The sequence below is a fragment of the Vicia villosa genome, linkage group LG1, assembly GCF_029867415.1.
Source record: "Vicia villosa cultivar HV-30 ecotype Madison, WI linkage group LG1, Vvil1.0, whole genome shotgun sequence".
Lineage (NCBI taxonomy): Eukaryota > Viridiplantae > Streptophyta > Magnoliopsida > Fabales > Fabaceae > Vicia > Vicia villosa.
Window position 1 is genome coordinate 85,207,251 of NC_081180.1, and position 16,066 is coordinate 85,223,316.

The 16,066-nt window shown below is 30.0% G+C and overlaps 2 protein-coding genes across 3 annotated transcripts; both read right to left on the minus strand.

Moving 5' to 3' along the window:
* Positions 1 to 866: 866 nt before the first annotated feature.
* LOC131611259 (agamous-like MADS-box protein AGL62) lies at positions 867 to 1,391 on the minus strand. Its single transcript, XM_058883339.1, has one exon. The coding sequence runs from the start codon at positions 1,389 to 1,391 to the stop codon at positions 867 to 869; it is 525 nt and encodes a 174-aa protein (XP_058739322.1).
* Positions 1,392 to 10,258: 8,867 nt separating this feature from the next.
* Positions 10,259 to 14,449, minus strand: LOC131611270 (probable xyloglucan endotransglucosylase/hydrolase protein 10). Of its 2 annotated transcripts, none has more exons than XM_058883344.1 (4): positions 13,952 to 14,449; positions 11,319 to 11,435; positions 11,039 to 11,232; positions 10,259 to 10,785 (listed from the first exon to the last, which is right to left on the minus strand). In XM_058883344.1, exons 1-4 carry the CDS (start codon positions 14,447 to 14,449, stop codon positions 10,344 to 10,346), a joined length of 1,251 nt encoding a protein of 416 aa, XP_058739327.1. In that variant the 3' UTR covers positions 10,259 to 10,343. The 2 variants fall into 2 exon arrangements, with proteins under 2 accessions (XP_058739327.1, XP_058739334.1); XM_058883351.1 differs by lacking the exon at positions 13,952 to 14,449 and adding an exon at positions 11,735 to 11,949 and having other exon boundaries at positions 11,319 to 11,419.
* Positions 14,450 to 16,066: the final 1,617 nt, after the last annotated feature.

The following is a 16,066-nucleotide window of genomic DNA, read 5'->3' on the forward strand; positions in this document are numbered from 1 at the left end:
GTTAGAGATTAGAGGCATCAACGGGTACCGATCAATCTGCAAATTCATTCACGAGAATTTTAGTTGACACTCCTAAATTCATACCTGACACTCCTAAACCCGGACCCGCCCCGTCCCTAAACTCGGTCGGGGGTTAATATTTGTTTTCCCACCCCCGCCCCCAACAAAAAACGGGTTTCTCCGCACCCGCCCGAATAAAATTTTAATTTTTGTAAAAGTTTATACTTTTTTTCAATAAAAATAAAAATCAATAATTAAACTAAATAATTGATTATTTTAAAAGCATTTTTTATGTTTGATATTTTTATTTAAATTGTATTTTCATAAAATATACAAATAATAATTCTAATAAACATGATATTATAACATTAGAAGTGTAAATGAATAATAAAACTATTAAAAATGAATTTAATAAATTTAATTTAAATGACTGGTGCGGGTACAGGGTGGGTGGCACCCGTAAATAAAAACCAAGTTTCCCACACACTTGCCCCCGATTAAATCGGGTTTTTCACGGTAATTTTGGGATGGGGATAGATGGAGCCCGACAGAGGGGGGTTTATTTGCCATGCAGGAGAACACCCCTAACTTGCATAATTTGGTGATAGACAATTTTAGACTGGCATCTGGCATCGGAGATCATAAAATGGGTTTAATATTCCTAATTAATAACACAAAATCCTTAGGAAATGATTATGATGAAATAATTTAAATAAAAACAAGACTCAAATAAGCAAACAATATGATAAGAATTTCCAAATCAAATTACAATTAAACAAATGTAAATTGTTGTATACAAATTGAAGACTAAAAGAACATGAACAAAAAAAAAAACACAACTTATTCAATAAAGGAAAACAATTCTATTACATAGAAAACATCATAAGTTGTTCATGTTCTTTTTCAGCAAGCTTCCTCCTTAGTTCAAAAATTGACATCATAAACTGTTCAAGCTGTTCCACACTCATATCATCAATAGAATCATTCCACCATCCAACTCTATTCCAACCCTTAGCCAAATTCTCAATATCCACAAGTTTCTTCTTTTCCATTTCCAACATTTTTAGGGCTTCTTGATATTCTCTATTATACTGCTCGCAGATCGAGGAATCACCCGTCGACTTCTGATCCTCAAACTCGGTGGTTCCTTTGATGTAACTGTTGAGGATCACGTCGGTGTTTGGTCTACCACAGCAATATAGTTTATCAGCAGGTGAAAACACAACGATGGCGAGATGAACATCACATAAGACGCAAAGTTCGCAAGCTTTTTTGAATAAACCGGATCTTCTTTTTGAGAATGTAACTTGCTTGTTGGTTTCTTTTTCGACTTTCTTGATTTCGATTTTCTTGCGTCCCATGGTTTTCTTTCTTTGGTTAACTGTGTTCATGGTGAAAATGAGAGTATTACAAAATGTGTGAAAATTGAAATGATGTAGTTGTAAGGAAGGAACCCTATTTGTTTTATAGTGTCATAAAATAAGTTCCTACAATTTCTCTCAATCTATGATTATGAATTAAATTGGCATTTAATGTTACATATTGAAGAAATTTTTATTTTCCTTTTTGTATCATAATAGTTTTAATTCATCGTAAATTTGAAATTTGACATGAATTGTTTTATAAGAAATGGTTTATTCTGTTTATTTTTGTTTGTTCTTGATAGTTATCAATTTTGATTACTACAGCAATTTTTCTCAAATAATATATATTATTTCACTTAATTATTATATTAACAATAATTAATAAAAGTGTTTTAATAAATAATATTAATTGTGTATTAAAAATCAATTAAGTTAATCATTTTTTGAAAATTTACACGTAATTCTAATGTGACATTTAATTTGTATTGGATAGATTATTGAATGCAGTACAGTATTAGAAATAAATTATTAGAAAACATATCTTTTTGGCATATTTTTATTTGCGATTTATGTGAGACCTTACTCACGTCAAATATTCTTTGTAGTCAAGTATTCAAATCTATGTCGTTATCCGATTAAGATGTCCATTTTAATTTAAATTAGTATTATAATATATAAGTTTTTTGAAATAATATAGCAAAATCTAGCTAATAATATTGTGACTGCGTGAATGAAAATTAAATAAAATCAATGGCGTAAAATCCAATTCCATTTGAAAAGATGAACCACCTCGTCATATCATAATCATAAATAATAATGTCCACCTAAAACTATATATAATAATAATCTTTCAAAAGATATGAATAAGCCTTAATTTAGTTCTCATTTATTTATTTTTAAATTAATATGTAAAAATTTTCAATTAGCTTTATTCTCTATCTGTCTCATTGTTGTTACTACTACTACTATCATTATTATTATTATTATTATTATTATTATTATTATTATTATTATTATTATTATTATTATTATTATTATTATTATTATTATTAAATTCTTTGATATCCATGAAGTCAAATTGGGTACCGATATCTTCGGTGTAAATTATATTACAAATTTAATTTGATTTAAAATAAAATAAAATAAAAATGTGATATAGCAATTAATCATAGTGTTTGATTGGTTCAAGATATAGGTATCCAATTAAATTCAAAGGTACCTGAATATTCACCTAAGAAAATATTATTTCAAAATAGTTATTATTTTTAGTTTTAAATGTAACTTTAATTATTTATATTTTATTTAGGTTAAATTACTCCCAAGGTCCTTTAAGTATTTAATTGTAACAGTTTGGTCCTTCAAGTTTTTTTTGTTACAACTTGGTCCTTTTGGGTGATATCTGCCTCCTTTTTCTCTCATTTTAATCATTTAGAAATGTTGATTGTTGTGTTTTTGGAAACACTTAATCATTTTTACATCCCTCAAAATAATTGCAACCATAATTAACACATTTTCTCGGATAAAAAAGGATAATGGTGCACACATTTGATAACATAAAGGACCTAGTTGTAGAAAAAATAACATGAAGGATCAAACTGTTACAATTAAATAACTTAAAGGACCTTGGGAGTAATTTAACCTTTTATTTATAACATGTAATTAATGTTATGGCTTCGCTCTCAAGTTATCATTCTTTTCTTTTAAATCATGAAAATAGAAATATACTATTTGTTGATATGAATAATTAAATCACTTATTGTTCATTTATTTTTCATTTTAAATATTTTCTTAATTTGTGTAAACAACTCCAATGTGATAAATATTTGTTAATGCAACAATCGGGGGTCGAGTGATGAACTTTCTTAATTTGTGGGGCATTCCTTTGAACAACACACCTTTGACCAATACTAGACAAAAAGAAGAAATTAAATATATGAAACTTCTTTGAAAAATCAGAATGAACTAAATAAATAAAACATAATAAATATTCATACCTTAATTAAACTCACATAACTGACAAGTTGTGTTGTTCAAGGGTGGTATATAATATTGTCAAAGAAGCACAACCTCATGCTCTGTCGAGATGCGCACAGTTAACACGGATATGTATATGGCATCAAAGTATACATGAGACTTATTCGCTAAGACAGTACATCCTACAAGATGCAACATGTATATCTTACTGGCTGCCTTATACACAGAGTATTGCACCACTGACTGATACGCCTCCCAGAGCCAAGATAGACAAAGTGAGTACCCCATATAGCTCTAAAATCATCCAAGACCATCTGTGGTGTAACCCCCAGAAACTGCTCAGGTGCCATACATATAATCCCTTAGTTAAAGACACAAGCGTTAAAAAAGTTACTTGCAAACAGGAGATGGAAGAGACTGATCATCATTCAGAATAACCCTTATCTTACTAAATGGAAAACGAAAGGAGGATGTCTCTTTATGCCATCCCTCAATAAAAGCGGGCAACAACGGTGTATCGAGCATGGAACAATCACAAACCCAGAAGACTAGCATCAACGATACTCGCACTGGCCTCATATGGCATATGCACATCACATCATTTCTTCAACTCCATCCCTAGAATGCGGCGTGATGTTGTAACAATTAAATTATAAATCATCAGTTACTTTCAATTAATCAGTAATAAATATAAACTACTTAAAATAAAATAGTTATACCTTTTTATCCCATAATTTAAATGTCATGTGATCGACATACCATGTGAGTACGGTACAGTAATTAGCCCCTCCGGAGAACCCTCAATATGTGTGTACAAACGGCTCAGTATCAGCCTAAGTCGCCATCTATGTATCATCTACAACAAAAACCTCTGTATCATCCCAAGGAGAACCTCAATATCATTTAGAGGAGGAACCTTCATATCATATTGAGCTGCTTACTCTACATCATCAATAACAGTAGCATCTGACTCAACACCAACATATATGGCCATTCCATCTCTACCTCCTCTACACTGTAGAGTACCGGGTGCACGAGAGTGCTCTATCCTCCTATGGTGAGAACTGGTGGTGACTACTCTACCCGCCCGGAAATGAAATTGCTCTCCATCATCTCCGCCGCCTCCATTAGAGATCTCTACAATTACTCTCTCTACTCTGTCAATAAATCAATAGACAATTTTCTTGTCTCTTCCTCTAGTCCTCGCTACTTTAAAAAAATGAACTATCGAATTTCTTAAAATATCCAGACCTTTTTGTATTTACCTGCGTTTTAGAAAAATGAGGTATCTTGCATACTTTTTTAACCAGCATTTTTGAAAATTGTGGCATCCTAAATTATTTTTTATCTTCTTTTTTTGAAATTGTTGGTAATCGTGTATGCATTTTTATTGACAAATTAAAAAATGTCGGTTAAAAAAAGCATGCAAGATACTGAATTTTTCGGAAATGCCGATAAAATTACATGTAATGTATAAAATTTTACTAGACATTTCAAAACTGCTAGTAAAAAAGAATGGTTCTCATGAGAAATTCGACATAAATTCAAAATTGACGGTATAAATGAATAGATTTAAAGAAAAAAATGCATGTAAATATCTGGTAAAAGCTTCAAAAAATACAATACAAGCCAAAGCTTTTCCCAAAACTCTGAAAAATGACAATTTGAATAGTGAAAATTGTAATATTTGTTGGGTGAGAATATGTACTAATAACGATCTAAAGGGGGTGAATAGACTTCCCTGAATAAAAATTGAGTTTGAAAAATGTTTTGATCAGAGTTTCAAAAACAAAATGTTTTGTGTGGGGGAAGCAAATTTTTCATAAAAGAGTTTATGCTTGTTGATTGGAAGTTATGTTGGTTTGCTCAAATAGTTTACAATATATACAAGATGAACTGTTGAATTTAACTAAAGTTTACAAACCAATTGCATCTCACAATTATTCAATATGACGTGAAGTGTTATTGAATACCATTCAATACACTAGAGATTATACTATCAAAATCTTCGGACTTAGTCCATACAAAGACAAAGTAGAACGACGAATTCTAAAAAAACCCACTACTTACACAATAAATCTCTATTTACAATAAGATATATCCTACCAACACGTGATTCTAGAAAATGGTAAAAGCAACCTAATCATGCGATCAAATACGAATTTAAATTAGAAAGATAGAGGGAGAATTGTACATCAGGATTTATAGTGGTTTTGAACATTCGTCCTTGCTTTAGGCTTAACCCACTCTCAATTGGTTGCCTATTGAAAATTTGTTTGTCTTCCACGATGATTTGCAACAATATTACAAGAGTCTGTTCAATTGCTAGTCCAGAGAATACATGTTAAAAAGATAAAACTCTTCGTTCTAGATCTTGAGTTGTATGTTGTTTCACAAACTAAAATCTATGCAAAATCTTCACTTAAATTTTCTTCTTGAATCTTCCAGCTCCCACAACCTACTCCTAAGTCTTTGTCTGCGGTAATTTCCACACAATTTTGTCGGTATCTTGAGCGTTGGACTCTCTGAAGATCAAAAGAACTCTTATCATGTATGTAGACTTCCACATAGTACTACCAAGGTCAACATGGAAAGAATAACCTTTTTCTTTTCCACTAGAATTGTTACAACCAGCCACAATACCACACAATCTTGCAAGCACCTAAGATCTTGAAAAATTCTTCAAAGAATCGTTAAATTCACAATGAATCTCCCCAATCAATCACAAATCTATCAAGATAAGATTCAGATCCATGCAACAATGAAAAGAATGAGATAGATGATGAAAGAAATCAATTGCAAGTTATTCAAGAAAGATTCAAAACTCTTTTAAAATTGTTAGAACAAGTGATTTGTGATTTTTCAAATCATCAATGAAAGAATGTGTTTTATAATATTATGAAATGTTGAGAGATGAAAATGAATTATGTGTTAGAGATGAAGCACAATAATTAGTGAAAAATTTCATATTTGATTCGAGTCAATACTATTTGGTGATTTAAGTCAAGTTTGAAAAGTAATGAGAAACAAGATCAACACTTAAGAGGAAAACCATGTCTTGTGATTTAACTAAAGGTATAAGCATGATTCGAGTCACCCAAGGCAATGATTCGATTCATGGCTTTGTCATTATTCGACTCATACTTGGTTGCGGTTGACGGAGGGCCTATGATTCAACTCATGCACAAACTGTGATTCGATCAAATGTGTATGATTTGAATCAAAGCAAGTTGTGATTCGACTCCCATTCTGCAACAAGTTCTTGATTCCTTTCGCCTTGTTTGATTTAACTTAGGGGAATGTGAGATTCTAATCATGCATACAAAATATCAAAAACTTAAGTTTTGATTGGTGTTTTCAAATTCTACTTTTGACATGACCTGAATCAATCTCCGTAATGCTTCTTATTCAACAAAACTAGACTAATTGACTCAAATCGTAATGTTCATGCTCAAATTTAAACACTTTGAATTATGCATGCTTAAGAAACTGATTGAAAAATTAATCCTCAAGTATACGCAATTGAAGAGGAGACTCAAATATAATACTAAAACTAAATAAAGCTTAAGGGACAAGAAGCAAAACCAAAAAAAAAGGGTCTCCCCATTGCTGTATTAGAGACATGCCACTTCAATATTAAAGTGCGAGGGTATTATGGTAAAAGTGGTACAAATGTAGGTGTGCCAGGTTCAATAAAAAGGGTGCTCGGTAAAAATTTCCTCATTCACCCAAACCAACCCAAAGCTTAGTTTTACTCTATCCAATTATGTACAGGTCCTATTTAAATCAACTCACTCAAACCCATTACTTTTTTATAGAGATTTGAAACTTTGAATCCGTGAACGCAACCTATTGACATGTCATGCTATTTTTTTTATAAACTATCTAACATAATTCTTATAATGTATTTTTTTAATATAATTATAATTTTTATTAATTGTAAAAATATTAGTATAAATCAAATTTGAGAGACCAGATTATTTAATTCAGAGAGAGATATATATCTTACCCTTTAAATTATATCTTATACAGTTTATATTTGTCTTTGGATTTGATTTAAGCTGGGAAAGAGTTTTTAGATTTTAAATGATACATTTTGTTCAAATTAAATACTAAAATTTTAGGATTTTTTAATGTATATATAAAATAATTGTGTTAAATAAATTGATAATTAGAGGATATGACTCACAAACTCAACTCAACTCAAACCATTGATGAGTAGATTGGTTTGGTTCGATTTTAGCCTTAGAAATTTTGGGTAAACATTCAACCAAAACAAAAAACTATTTATTAGTTGAGTATTGAATTTTATCAAATTAGACTCACTCAACCCACGAAAACAGCCCATTAGAGACTAATAATAGCAGGTTTTTATAAAAAAAAAAAAAATAGTAGTTTTTTTTTAAAAAAAGCTTCACTTCTACAAAGAGTAAATTAGGGATACTGATATTCAAGTCGACCTAATCTAAGTTAAAGTTGCAAACCGATTAAAAAAACATGATAATCACACAAATTTAAATATCATTAGAGGTGTTTATATATCATTAGAGGTGTTTATACATAAAAAAAAAAATCTCTAATGGGCTTTTAATCCAAAACAAAAATATAATAGAAAAAGAAACCATAATGGGCTTTAAATCCAAACAGAAATAAAACATAAAATTGTGGAGAATATTAAAATTTTGTATCCGGGCCCGAAACAAACTCGGTTGGCTTAAAAGGACCATATATAAGTCACAACAAACCAATGAGTTAAATTCATGAGCCGATTCTCTATGCAGAAAGGTATAATAAAAGTCATTCTGATATCGGACGACAAACTAGCACAATTCATGCCAAACCTTTCCAACGCATGACTTCTTCTTCGATATTCGTAGTTAGCTTTCCTACCCCAGCCTCTTCCACCTGCAAAGAACTTGACCCCAAGTTATCTTCTTGATAAAGGTCTCACCTTCTTGATACAAATGAATGTCAATAACATTGAAAGTATTGGATATATTCATGGAATCCAAAAGAGCTATGACATAATAATTATTATTAATCTTTCAGGTCACTTTGAAAGGGCTTTACTTACGTGGTTGCAGTTTTTCGTAAGTACCAACTGGAAACCTCTCCTTACAAATAAACACCATCACGCCATCTCCCACTTTGAAAACTTTAACTTTCTTGCGTTTATCTCGCATAGAAGGCACTTTCTTGAAATCCTCTAAGATCCCTAGCACTTCTTCTGGAATTGTGTTTTACTCGCTTACATTACTCATCAGCCCTTTACTTACCACTGAACAGAAAAATTTAGTTTCTTTAACATTCATATTAAGCTCCTTTTCACTATGTCATCGCCAAGAAACTAGACTTCTTTCCTCCTGGAATCTTATACAACTGCATAGCATGAGCCATAACAATTTTATGTGTGCCACATGTAAATATTATCACGTTATCCCGTCCTCGATAAGTGATATCATTATCAAACTTCAAAGGCCTACCAAGTAAAATATGACAAACATGAAGGAGTGAAAAACACTTAGAAAAGGGGGGAGATTGAATAAGTGTAACTTCTCAAAAATGGTAGATAAAAATAAAGAACACAATTATTTTTATCCTGGTTCGTTGTTAACCAAAGTACTCCAGTCCACCCCTGACAAGGTGATTTACCTCAACTGAGGATTTAATCCACTAATCAAACTGATTACAATGGTTCTCCACTTAGATACCCTCTAAATCTTCTAGAGTCTACAGATCACAACTTGATCACTCTAGGAAATCCTTTTACAATCAATGTAAAATAAATATTACAAGAGTTTAGATTGCTTCTAATAAAGCTGTAATCACCAAGTGATATTTCTCTTAAGTTCTAGTTCTTAACACTCGCTAAATTTAAAATATTACAAAGTTGTGAGGTTGAAGATGAAGTTCTTCTTTGATTTTCAGTTTGACAGCGTTTCGGTGTATTTGCGCAAGAGTGTTGTTACTGCTTCTGAATCAGAACTTCTATATATAGGCGCTAAGAGGAAATGACCGTTGGGAGCATTTAATGCTTTGCGTGAATAGTACAACGTTGTATTTAATGTTTCACACTTTTGTCAACTACCTCGAGCCATGCTTTCACTGCTTTTACTGACTTTGCCTTTTGTAGCTTCTAACGTTCCTTTTGTTGGTCAAAGATTTGACGTTATAGCCTTTTGTACTTGTACTTTCTTCAGAGAATGTGTAGAATAGAGAAATACTAATAGTGATAACTGATTACTGCAAATGCGTAACTGGTTACAGCCTTTTACTAATAGTTATAGCCTTTTGTACAAAATAGAGAAATACTAATAGTGATAACTGATTACTGCAAATGCGTAACTGGTTACACGATATACAAAATCACTTATTTTGAGCTTATTTAACTTTTTCTCACACCCGTAACCGGTAACAACCTCATGATAACCGGTTACCGCACTTGAATTATAGTTTTTCAATTAACACCTCCGAGATTCTCTCTTCATTTTACCGTCACTCATCTCTTATTTTTTTTCGTTTCTTACTTTTCTTTTTTTAAACTTCTCTCTAAATTCTCCTTAAAATATATCACTTCTCATTTTCTCCCCGCTATTTTTTGTTTTAATCTTATTTTTGAAACTTTTCTTTTAATTATTAATTTGTTTGTTTTTAAAATATATTTTTTCTTTTAATTTTTTTATTTTATGTTTTTCCTATTTTATATTTTTTTGTAACATTTTTAATTGTTTTTAAAGTATTTTTCTAATAAAATATTTTTAAGATATCATCACATCTGTGATGGTTTAAATTCTCACAAACCAACAAAAAAAAACCACAAAATTAAATGTATGAGATGGTTTTAAACTCTCACATTTGAATTACACAAACATTTGTTAGAATTCAAACCATTATAAATATTTGATATGGATATAGGCTACTAGATTATATCATAGTGGGCAAATTAAAGCCAACTTATGACCTTTTGGCAGTAAACATGAAATAAAAGCCACATCTTATTTGAAACTAAAGAAAACCAAACTTAGAGAGAAAGAAACCAAACAAGCAATCATCCTCCAGAGAACATTCCCTAGGAAGATTACTTTGGAACCTTTCATTATCTTGACAATAATCATAAATCAAATGATATTTCCTAACCCATTTAAACCACCTTCTTTGTATAGATGTTAATGAGCTAAAGTTATATTGGTTCCACCAATTGTTTGAGTTTGAGGCTCTACAAAATCTTGGGTTCCCTTTCCACACACAAGCATCAATTTTATAGTTTCTAAATGAAGCTATAAAAGGTCCATTTTTCCAATCAATTTTATCTTGGCCACCTCTTGTTGCCCAACTATCACCATTCCAAAGGGTTGCTTTTAGACTCATTGGTTGCCTTCTAGGAAATGCTACTCCTTTGTCTGCATGGTTTTTGTACACTCTTATGGGAATTGTATCCACCATGAACCTGCAAAAGGAAATAGTATATATATGCATCAATTATAAATATCTTTTTCTGAAAACTCAGTATCCAGCCTTAGAACCGACTAATCTAAGAGAGATCAATCCCATTGTTCATTTGCAGTGGTCTCATTTAAAGTCAGAGCTAATCTCTATATGAACTAGCTTAATACATAAATTATCAGCATCTAGCGGGATTGAACTTGAAACCTTAAGAAGGGTTGAAGAGAAAGATATTAGGATATAATCAGATTGCTTACACAATTTGGTGCAGATTCCACAAGACAGAATAAGTATGGAAGTCCTTTGTGGGATCAAACCACAGTTGAATCCTTTCCTCTCTATTGTCAAATCCATCTGCATAAATATTTGTTTGAAGAATATATGGTTGGCCAGAGACGTTTCCTAGAAATTCCAAGTCTATTTCATCTCTATTTGGTTGATCAGATGTCAGCTGAAAATAAATTTCCACACTAATTTGTATATATACTTTCATTTATATGTTAAAAATAGATAGAAAATAAAATAAATGGTTCTTACATAAAAGGCCAAGACTGTGCCTGCAGAATCACCTGCTACTAGTTTGATTTGCATGTCAATTTGTCCAAATAAAAACATCTGGTTTGAAGCAAAACCAGCCCCTGCAATGATCCAAAACTCATAATTAATAAATGAATATTCTTCTATGAAGCACTGACACAGACATGACAAAGACACCATGGTTTTAAATTTCTGTCGGGATGTGGTTAGGCTGCGAACTTTTATACTGCATTAAAATACAGTCAATGTGGTAAAAAATGTGGCTATGATATGACACAGTTGCTATACCTCAAAATAATTGAATATAACTACATGTGTCGGTTTCAATACAGGTTTTCAATACGAAGTGTTTGTGCTTAGGTTACACATTGCAGGTTGTTAAGAATAAGATACATTATAGATATATTTGAGAATACCAGATTCTTGATCAAGTTTCAAGCTTCTTGTCTTTCCATCATCAGATGTGTTAACATGATTGGGAGACCATAATACAAAGAAGTCCTTATTGAAGTCACCGGTGGAAACAATAGAAGCAACTGAAAATTGAAACAAACTTGAAGAAACAAACCCAAAGAAGAAGAAAAGTGTTGTGTGGAAATAATTATTCATGGTTCATGTGAAAGAATATATATCTAAGATGATTGTAGTTTGCAATTGAAATTGAAGAAAAAACTATATATAGGTATTGCATTTGGAAGGGTGACAAATTTAAGAATATCTTTAGGTGGAAGCAAAGGAAATTTTGTTGTTAGAATCTTCATTGAAATATATACCAAACTTGGAGCATACACTTGTCTAGTTCTATGCATTTTCAAGAAAAGCCCTTTTCCCACTCTTTTCAATGAAAAGTGTACTCACTATTGAGATTAGTTTGCTTTCTTTTCTCTTCTCATGATAACTTTAGATATAAATCTTTCATTTTTCTAAGAGCTTCAAAGATTTTATTCCTTTCTTCCTTTAAATAATTTTTAAGGGGTTTTAATTATTCTCTCAATCCACCCCATAATATTCTTAGATACCCCCTGCTTTCATAGGTGTATTTCTCGAAGCACTTTCCTTTATTTAACAGTGAATTGTTCTGTAGGTGCATTTACGGACGTTAAAAAATATTTCGTAGATGCACCTACGAAACAAATCAACATTAAATTAACAAAAAAAGTGTTTCTTGAGATACACCTACGAAAGCAAAAGTATTTTTGGAAACGCATATAGTGCGTGAGAAACCCCAAAAAATAAGATAAAAGATTGTCACATTTTTTTATTCAAAATTCAGACGCACCCAATGTACCAATAAAGTTTAAGGTTTTGGTGCGTTTTAGGTGGATTAGAGCCCTCTTGTAATATGTGGTGTGGATTCTAATTTTAAAATTTTGATTGAGTTATATGTGAATTTCAATTTAAATTGAAGTCTCTTATAATATAATATAATATGTCGTGCGTCCGGATTTTAAAATCTGAATAGGACAATTTATGCATTTGGTATGTTTTGTAGAACTTGAATCTCTTATATAAGGGTGCAACCACGGGTGGGAATAAGTTAGACCAACTAACAAGGGTCTACGGTCTAGCCTACATCGGCCAAGACTAGGCCAGGCTTTAGTTAAATATGCTAGGCCGCAGACCATAGAAAAAGCCTTTTAAGCCTATCAGGCCGACCTATTTTAATAATTCTGAATAAATTTATTGTTTTTTATATTGTTTTTTGTACGTATATTAAAATACATAATTAAAGTCTAATTATCTTGAAGAACTTGTAAAAAAATTTGAAATAACCTTATGAATAATGTCATAAGTTGTTTTCATAAGCTCTCTCAAATAAATAATCTCACAAAACTTATACTACTATGTAAACTCACATAAGTCGATGTAAACAAACATTTAATCTAATTGTAATTTTAATTCTCTAGTATATTTAAACATTAATTGAATTACGTAATTAAATATATTCAAATGATATAGGCTTTTTAAGCAGGCTAATAGGCTAATCAGGCCTTTGAAAATGCTAGACTTAGGCTGAAAAATAAGTCTATGATAGGCCACAAGCCTTAGGCTTTGAAGTTTTTGGTAGGCCAGACTCAGACTTAGCAAAACCTAACTCGGCCCAACCTATTCTCACCCCTAAGTACAACCAGCAAATCCTTATTTTTATTTTTTTTAAACAGATAAGAATAATTTTATTCCAAAAAACTTGTTTGATACAAGCCAATCAAAAAGATCCAGCAACAAAATAGACTAAAATATCAAAACAACTACCAAAACAATCTAATTTGCTTCCACCTGATGTTTTGGAAGCAAATCCTTATTTTATTTCATACAAATTTAATTTTAGTTGTTACAAAAATTGTTCTTAATTGAAAAAAAAAAAAAAAAGAAAGAAAAATATTGCTTTAAATAAATGTACATGTAATAATTATATACAGACTCAAATAAGCACATGGTGTGAGAAAAAAAAATCCAAATTAAGTTATCATTAAACAAAATCTCAATTGCAATATTATACAAAGTGCAGTACACAGATTAAAAGAACACTAACAAAAGAAACGAATCAAGAATAGTTGAATCTAACCTAAAAAATTTTATAAAAGAAGAAGAAAAAAAATATTGAAAAGCTACTGCATGGAAAACCTCTTCACATGTTCATGTTCCTTTTCAGCAAGCTTCTTCCTAAACTCATAAATCGCCACCATAAATTGTTCAAGTTGTTCCCTATTCATATCATCAATAGAATCATTCCACCATTCACCTCTATTCGAAACCCTAGCCGATTTTTCAGTTTCTACTAATTTCTTCTTTTCCAATTCCAACCTCTTAACTGCCTCTTCATATTCTCTATTATACGCTTCATAGATCGAAGAATTCGACTTTTCATCTTCAAACTCAGTGGTTCCATTGATGTAGTTGTTGAGGACTGTGTCGGTGTCGGGTTGACCGAAAGCGAATAGTTTATCAGCAGGAGAAGACATAATCATGGCTATATTAACATCGCACAAGGCACAAAGTTCAGTTGCTTTTTGGAATAAACCTTGTTTTCTTTTTGAGAATGTCACTAGTTTGTTGGATTGTTTTTCAACTTTCTTGATATCAATCTTCTTGCGCCCTGTGTTTTTCTTTCTTCCATCTACTGTATTCATGATAAAATTGAAATAAAACTTTTTTGAAGTAAAAATCAAATATTCTCTACATGCAACTGCGCAGATTATTCTTTAAATCAAAGAGAACTACGATAAACACAATAAAATTCTTTCTCAAAAGAATTTAACAATGCATGAAAGCTGAATAAATAAGATGTTAAGCCGGAAGAGAATTGAAATATAATCCTAATGTTGCACTTTTTTTTTATGTTGGAAAGATATTACTAGTATTGCAATTTGAAAATTGAATAGGATTTATTTATTTATAGGGTAAGCAATCTCTTTCCTATCGTGCCATAAACTAATATTCTAAAATATCTGTCTAAGATTTTAAATTCATTCTTAAATATTACAAAACTAGTACTTAGACCCGTCCGAAGCACGGGTTAAATATTTTTTAAATAAAAAATTTTATTTTAAAAGTACTTATAATTTACAAATTTTATTTATAATAAGATTACTATTGTATAGATAAAATGTTATTTTTATTAATAATATACATAAAAAATTTATTTAACTAAATTTATTTGTAAATTATAATATAATTTAGACATTTCTAATTTATTAATAATTTGTGTAAGTTTTTAAAAAAATTAACTCGTTAAATAATTATATTAACCGTTGACTTTTTTCCATTTATAAAAATATTTGTAACTTATTCTCGTTTATAAAAATAATTGTATCATCAGTTGACTTTTCCCGTTTATAAAAATATTTATAATAATAATTGTATCAACAGTAAAAAATTTTATGCTTATAAAAATATTTGTAACTTATTCCCGTTTATATAATTGAATTAATTAATTAATATTTTAAATGTCTCCCATAAAATTAAATATGAGTACTATCAATTAAATAATAATTAAAACTATAGTATAAATCCTTAAATTACATAATAGAGTTTAATGAATATGTATTGACACTGGGAAAGCTTCAGAAGAAGGATATCAAAAGATAAAAAAAACATCAAATCTATTTGAAAGACCGCGGATGGCGCAACGTTATTATGAATAGTAAAAAATTATATTAAAGTAATGATTAAAAAATATACTATTAAAAATAATAAATAAAAATATTTCAATTCGTGCTTGTGATCCAAATATTAATTAATTATATTGTGGCGAATTATTTTAATAATTTTTAAAGAAAAATTGTGTTAATTCAAAAAAACATGACCTTAAAAAATTAGATATATATGTAATGGGAAATATGAAATATGATATATATATATATATATATGATTTGTGCATTATTATAAATGATAACCATAATATTAAGAAGTTGAATAAATAACTATAAATGGGGTAATTAAAAAATCAAAATAAATAATTAAAACTATTAATAATGATCCGTTTTTATTTATACATTTCAACTAAATAATTTTCAAGATGTATGTGATGAATATACCTAAATCGTTTTTTATTAATGTTAAATTCTCAAAAATTATACTTTAAATATGTCAAATATTTGTACCAAGTCTTATTATTTATTTGTTTAAAATAAATAATGAGTAACTTATTATATTATATTAAGTTGTAAAAAATTGGTGAAAAATAATCATTTATTTTATGTATAGACCCGTTGTGAGTAAATAAATATTTATAGTTATAGTTATTT